The sequence below is a fragment of the Pelophylax lessonae genome (assembly GCF_965119305.1).
Source record: "Pelophylax lessonae genome assembly, chromosome: 7".
NCBI classification, from domain to species: domain Eukaryota; kingdom Metazoa; phylum Chordata; class Amphibia; order Anura; family Ranidae; genus Pelophylax; species Pelophylax lessonae.
Genome location: NC_138774.1, coordinates 291,056,083 through 291,063,270, shown reverse-complemented (window position 1 = coordinate 291,063,270; position 7,188 = coordinate 291,056,083). Strand labels below are relative to the sequence as shown.

Here is a 7,188-nt window from a genome sequence, read left to right as displayed (position 1 = left end):
TGTTGACTTTTTCTGTGTGAAAAGAAAACAAATAGACTATTGGTTTTCTGCTGTATGACCAGCAGTGTCTGCCCAGCAGTAGGTTGGGACAGACTCCATAGGTAGGTTCCTGTGTTGTGAAGGTAGACGCCCCAAGGGGCCAGGGTTTATTTTAGGTTTATTTGATTTATGCTGTTTGGATGCTTGCACTTGTTTCCAGCAAATTGGAAGGATAAACCATAGACCGTTGTTTTCAACCACTCCTCGGCTGTCTCTCTGTGTAGCGAACCCACCCAAGGGGTCATCCACACCCGCTACCGAGCTAACCCCTTACAATATATATATATATATATATATATATACATACACACACACACACATATATATATATATATATATATATATATATATATATATATATATATATATATATATATTCCCTATGATGAGATTTAGCTTAACCACTTTACCGCTAAGTACTGTAATAGTACTGCGGCAAAGTGGCTCGTTCCCGTCTGACGACGTAGACCTACGTCGTCAGACTCCTCCCCTGTAGGCGGCGCTCGCGCGCCGCCGGAGGCGCGCTCCCGCTGTTTTCATTCACAGCGGGAGTCGGGCCAGGGGAGGAGCAGCGGCGATCGCCGCTGCTCTGCCCCGATCGTCGGGGATCTAGTGTGGAGATCCGCCCGCCTGTGTAAACACAAGCGGGCGGATCTCCTCAGTGACAGGGAGTGACAGATCGGACTGTTCAGCATAGCTGGACATCCGATCTGTCCATGACTCACTCAGTCACCTCCCCCCCCACACGTCAGTAAGCACCAGGCATACATTAACCCCTCCCTCTCCAATAAAGTTAACCCCTTCCCTGCCAGTGTCATTTTTACAGTAACAGTGCATATGTATAGCACTGATTACTGCAGCAATGTCACTGGTACCCCCAAAAGTGTCAAAAATGTCAGTCAAGGGTCCGATCTGTCCGCCGCAATGTCGCAGTCCCGCAAAAAAAAAAAATCGCAGATCGCCGCCATTACGCGTTAAAAAAAAAAAAATGACAAAAATCTTTCCCTTTGTTAGTAAACGCAATAACTTTTGCGCAAACCAATCAAAATACGCTTATTGCGATTTTTTTTACCAAACATAGGTAGCAGAAAACAAATTGGCCAAAAATGTAAAAAAAAATTGGTTTTTACATCTTTTTTGGGGGGAATTTCATATAAAAAAATGTGAAAAATATTGTTATTTTCTCAAAATAAACGCTCTTTTTTTGTTTATAGCGCAAAAAGTAAAAATCGCACAGGTGATCAAATACCACCAAAAGAAAGCTCTGTTTGTGGGAAAAAAAGGACGTAAATTTCGTTTGGATACGGTGTCGCACGATCGCGCAATTGTCAGTTAAAGTCGCACAGCGCCGAATCACAAAAAGTGGCCCAGACGTAAGACAGCAAAATGCTCTAGTGGTAAAGTGGTTAAAGGAATGAACATTCTGACGTGCTGAGCCAGAACAAAATGCAAATGTAAAATGTGACATAATTGCATATGATGAACTGTATACTTCAATACAAAACAAAAACCTCCCTGGCACTGATGCACACACGCACACACACATATTATATATATATATATATATATATATATATATATATATATATATATATATATATATATATATATATATATATATATATATATATATATATATATATACCAGAGCTGTATAGCAGAATATTTTGTATCTTATTAAATCTAGTCTTAAAATAATAACCGGGGACAGATTTCAGTGCGTGCAATTATTATGGTTCTCATTGTCACCTATGCCAGTCTTCTCCGTGACATTTTTAAAGTCACCTTCTGTCACTCAGCCAGCCTGAACCCTTCCATTAGCAACTTCTGACCACTGCAATCAACATCGTCATTATCAGAAACAGTGTGACCACATTACCATCATTCAGAATCTAAATGTTGATGGTTGGTTCCCTAGGGCAGCATGCATAAGAAGCACATTACTAAAACTAATGTTACCCTGCTGACCGTATATACTGCACCCAACCTACGACTAAGAGCCGGTGTCAACTGGTAAAACCCCCGCTTGATTAGGGCCAACTACAGGTCAAACACACACGTCAATGAATTCTGAAGGATCTCAGAAACATCTCAAAATGATGCCTGTGACAGAACACCCTGTCCCTGGAATATTAAACTCTTTTCCATTCTTCCGGTTCGTTCGGTATACCGTGTTCGCCTAAAATTTTCTTCTTGTTTTGCTCAAACACCGAACAAAACCACAAACTACCAGACCACCTGTATGCTGCTTGTTATCCTCCATCACCCCTATCTACACCTCATTAACACTTGTGACAGCAGCATTTTGAGTGGTCAGCTGGGTGGTCACCATTCGTATGTACGAACGTGTGGTGGTGGCCATCTCGAGCCGCGGACGCAGGCAGCGGTGTTTGGTCGTTGAGTGTATGGAACTAAAAAACGGACACTCGACCTCCCGAACACCACTGAACCTCCATCTCCGCCTGCGTTCGGGTATATTCATCTGAAAGGGACACTGGTCGGTGGGAGCTTACTCCCGAATGAGGGGCACATACTCAGCATATGGGCTAATATCCACGTTTGGTATTGTGTGTGGTTTTCTACCCCCGAAAAGACCGACCGATCATCTCGATTTCATGGAACTATTCTGGGCAGGAGCCTCGTGTGCGGTCGGTCAGAAGTTTACCCCGGTGGCGTTTCGGCTGCGTTCGTGGGATCTGAGCGCTTTTTGGATATATTGGGCGCTCAGATCCAGGCTGAGGATATAGGACTTGACGAGGTACCTGATTATGTTGTGTGTATTTTTGGGTGTATAACAATTGTACATGTTCTGTACCTGAGAGATAATTGAATTTAGATGTTTAACTTTCAAATAGTCCTCTCTCAGGTACAGAGAGAAACATGGGGGGGGGGGGGGATAACCCCATAATTTTGAGTCGAAAACCTCTTGCAGGGGCTGTTGCATAAAAGGCCAATTGTGGCCTCCAATAAACGAGTTGACCCCCAGCATTCAGTCTCGACTAATGTCTGTGAGGGAAGCTATACCTGCTATATTACTACTATGCCTGCTATATTACTACTATGCCTGCTATATTACTACTATGCCTGCTATATTACTACTATACCTGCTTTGGATTATCGCTATTTGGAAAGTCTACTTGTTTTTGCTACAGAGATCAGAGTTACTACAGCATAACTCGCTACTAGGGGGAAACGGACATCTCTGGCGGCAAGACCCGTGTTCCTACCTGGGTGGCCGCCACAATGCCATCAACATAAGCCCATAAATTTACAATAGTGCAACGCTAAAAATGGAAACCTGCATGAAACAAAAGAAAAAATGAAATATTAACTATTGGCTAAGAAATATCACTACCCAATACCACAAAGTTATAAGGTAAACCACCCCAACCAATGCCTAGAGTGGTCCAACTGGTGTCTAGAGTGGTCCAAGTTGTGATAATCCAGTGATAATAAAATGCAACAAAAAAGTTCATAACTAATGAAATCAATAGTCCCAACAAACAGTAATCCTTCTTGTGAAAAAAGGAGTCCCATGAAGGAATGAATTGATATCACCCCTGAAAGAGTGAGATATCGAAAAACAATCAATCTCTTGTGCAATTTACAGAATCAATGTTGAACGTTGTAGTTGGCAATACATCATGGTAACAAGATATTAAAGGGAAAGGTATTCCAAAATTCAGGAAAAGATGGAGGGGTGGTAGGAAAAAAGAGAACAAACAAGGCAATGGTCAGAAATTGGTGGGGTATGACTGATATTATAAGAACGTATACACTTCAGTAAAGCTCTATAGTGTGTTGAGGCCAGGGTATTAGGGTGTCCAAGGGGAGAAGAAGAATGGATGAGAGGTTTCATTCAGCTGCTATAGAGGAGAAATGAGTAGATAAAGGCAGACTCAAGGAATAGAAAGAATCAAAGCCGCCTGTGAGCACCCCAAAAAAAAAAAAAAAACACACCAAATTTTATAGGGGGAGATGGAAGAAGGGGATGAGCGGTGCTTTTTTAAGTGAAGGTCCACTTTAAGTGACCAACCATGCTCCATAAAATGTTTTGGTTTGAATTTACTTCACCACAATGCTATACAGTAGGGGTCTCCAAACTTTCTAAGCAAATGGCCAGTTTACTGTCCTTTGACTCTAGAGGGGCTGGATTGTGGCCAGTGGGAGTAGAAAATGCCTCAGACTTGCTGGTCAGCAGGGGTAAAAATATTTCATAATGCCTGGGGGCAGTAAAAGGAAGAGCAGTGCCTCTTCATTGGTATTAGTAAGAAGAATAATTTTCCATTGTTCATGTCAGTGGGGAAAATAGTTCTCCATTATTGATAATACCCATCATTGGTATTAGTGGGGGTACTAGTGCCCTATCATTGATGTCGGTGGGAGGAATAGTGCCCCATCATTGGTGTCAGTCAGAGGAATAGTTCCCCCTAATTGGTATCAGTGGGAGGAATAGTTCCCCTATCATTAGTATCAGTGGGAGGAATAGTGCCCCATCATTGGTATCAGTGGGAGGAATAGTGCCCCACCATTAGTATCAGTGGGAGGAATAGTGCCCCACCATTGGTATCAGTGGGAGGAATAGTGTCCCATCATTGGTATCAGTGGGAGGAATAGTGCTCCATCATTGGTGTCAGTGGGAGGAATAGTGCTCCATCATTAGTATCAGTGGGAGGAATAGTGCTCCATCATTGGTATCAGTGGGAGGAATAGTGCCCCATCATTGGTATCAGTGGGAGGAATAGTGTCCCATCATTGGTATCAGTGGGGGGAATAGTGCTCCATCATTGGTATCAGTGGGAGGAATAGTGTCCCATCATTGGTGTCAATGGGAGGAATAATGCTCCATCATTGGTGTCAATGGGAGGAATAATGCTCCATCATTGGTGTCAATGGGAGGAATAGTGTCCCATCATTGGTATCAGTGGGGGGAATAGTGCCCCATCATTAGTATCAGTGGGAGGAATAGTGCTCCATCATTGGTATCAGTGGGAGGAATAGTGCCCCAACATTGGTGTCAGTGGGAGGAATAGTGTCCCATCATTGGTGTCAGTGGAAGGAATAGTGCCCCATCATTGGTATTAGTGGAGAGAATAATCCCCATTATTGGTGTCAGTGGAAGGAATAGTGCCCCATTATTGGCATTACCAATGATGGGGCACAATTCCTTCCACTAATACCAATGATGGGGCACCATTTCTTCCACTGACATCATAGATGGGGCACTATTCCTCCCACTGATACCAATGATGGGGCACTATTCCTTCCACTATCAGTGGGAGGAATAGTGCCCCATCTATGATGTCAGTGGAAGGAATAGTGCCCTAAGGGCCGGATAAAGGCAAGAAAAGAGCCACATCTGGCCAGTGGGCCTCAGTTTAGGGACCACTGCTATACAGTTTCTTGCCATCATTTGATTGTGAACTTTTGGTCACATTAATGTGGTCCACAAAGCCAAGCCCTAATATTTCTGTTCATCCACTTCACATAATTTAAAGAATAATTTCTTATTGCTTGTTCTAAACTTCATACCGGTATGTTTGTTGAAAAGGTTATTTAGGCTCACCATTTTATTCTGAGGATTCTGACGCATTCAAGCATAATATTTACTCACGTTAAATCTGTTGAAATTCTATGTTTAAACATTCCGAGAGGTTCAGTAATATACACTTAATTTTTTCATTTCAGAACAATTCAACAATGGCTGGCTCGAGTACAATCACTTCTTTACTGCAACGAGAATGGGTTCTGGGGCACGTTCCTGGAGAGCCAACGGAATTGCGTGTGCCACGGTGGCAGCATGCTTTGTCAACGACCAATCCCATGCATAATTGGAGGCAACCAAAGCTGTGCAATGTGCAGCATGGCCAACATCTCGCTCTGTGGCTCCTGTAACAAAGGATACAAATTATACCGCGGCCGCTGCGAGGCGCAAAACGTGGATTCGGAACGCAGCGAGCAGTTCATGAGCCTGGAGACCGAGTTGGACTTCCAGGATCAGGAGCTCCGCTATCTCCTGCAAAAAATGGACTCCCGTCTCCATGTGCACACTACGTTCATTAGCAACGAAATCCGGTTAGACACCTACTTTGATCCGCGTTGGAGGAAAAGAATGTCGCTCACCCTCAAAAGTAACAAAAATAGGGTTGAATTCATCCACATGGTGATCGGGATGTCAATGCGTATATGCCAGGCTCGGAACACGACCTTGGATCCCAGCTTCTTTGTGTATGTCAACCCCTTTAGCGGGAGCCACTCGGAAGGATGGAGCATGCCGTTTGGGGAACATGGCTACCCAAGGTGGGAGAAGACACGGCTTCAAAACAGCCAGTGTTATAACTGGACTCTCCTGCTAGGCAATCGCTGGAAAACGTTTTTCGAAACTGTACATATTTACCTACGCAGCCGTACGCGTCTACCTACTCTTCTGCGCAACGACACAGGCCAAGGTCCGGTTGACCTGTCAGATCCTACAAAACGACAGTTCTACGTGAAAATATCGGAGATCCAGTTGTACGGGTACAGCTTACGGTTCAACCCGGATCTCCTACGTAGCGCAGTCCAGCAAGTCAACCAGTCCTACTCCCAAGTAGGTCAGTTTTATTCCTCCTCATCCGTCATGTTGCTTATGTTGGACATCCGGGAGCGCATCAACCGCCTAGCTCCGCCGACGGCACCGGGAAAGCCGCAGCTAGACCTCTTCTCCTGTATGCTGAAGCACCGATTGAAGTTGACCAATAGCGAAATCATACGAGTCAACCATGCCCTAGACTTGTACAATACTGAGATACTGAAGCAACCGGATCACATGACAGTCAAACTTTGTTAACCTTCCCATGCCTTCCTCGGAGTAAGATCATGGAAAAAATTCAGAGCTTGGAGCTTTGAGGGATCTAGATGGACTTATGCCTTCCTCGGAGTAAGATCATGGAAAAAATTCAGAGCTTGGAGCTCTGAGGGATCTAGGTGGACTTATAATTATTTTAGAAATCTACCTTATGACCTGATTATGATTATGCTGCAAAGTATAAAATGGAGTATATTTACATACTTCCTTTTATGTATTTTTTTATTATTTTGGGGGGGAAGGTGGGGGACCAGTAATCATAGACAATAACCAGTAAGGGTATTTGGAATATAAAACCCTTC

The 7,188-nt window shown here is 43.7% G+C and overlaps 1 protein-coding gene across 1 annotated transcript in view; it reads left to right on the top strand.

Moving 5' to 3' along the window:
• The window catches only part of BRINP1 (BMP/retinoic acid inducible neural specific 1), a 312,079-nt gene extending 305,181 nt beyond the window's left edge, over positions 1–6,898 (top strand). The window contains exon 8 of the mRNA XM_082263342.1: positions 5,728–6,898. Within this exon, the coding sequence (XP_082119468.1) occupies positions 5,728–6,868 (1,141 nt within the window). The 3' untranslated portion in view covers positions 6,869–6,898. The remainder of the gene's footprint in view (positions 1–5,727) is intronic.
• The last annotated feature ends 290 nt before the right edge of the window (positions 6,899–7,188 follow it).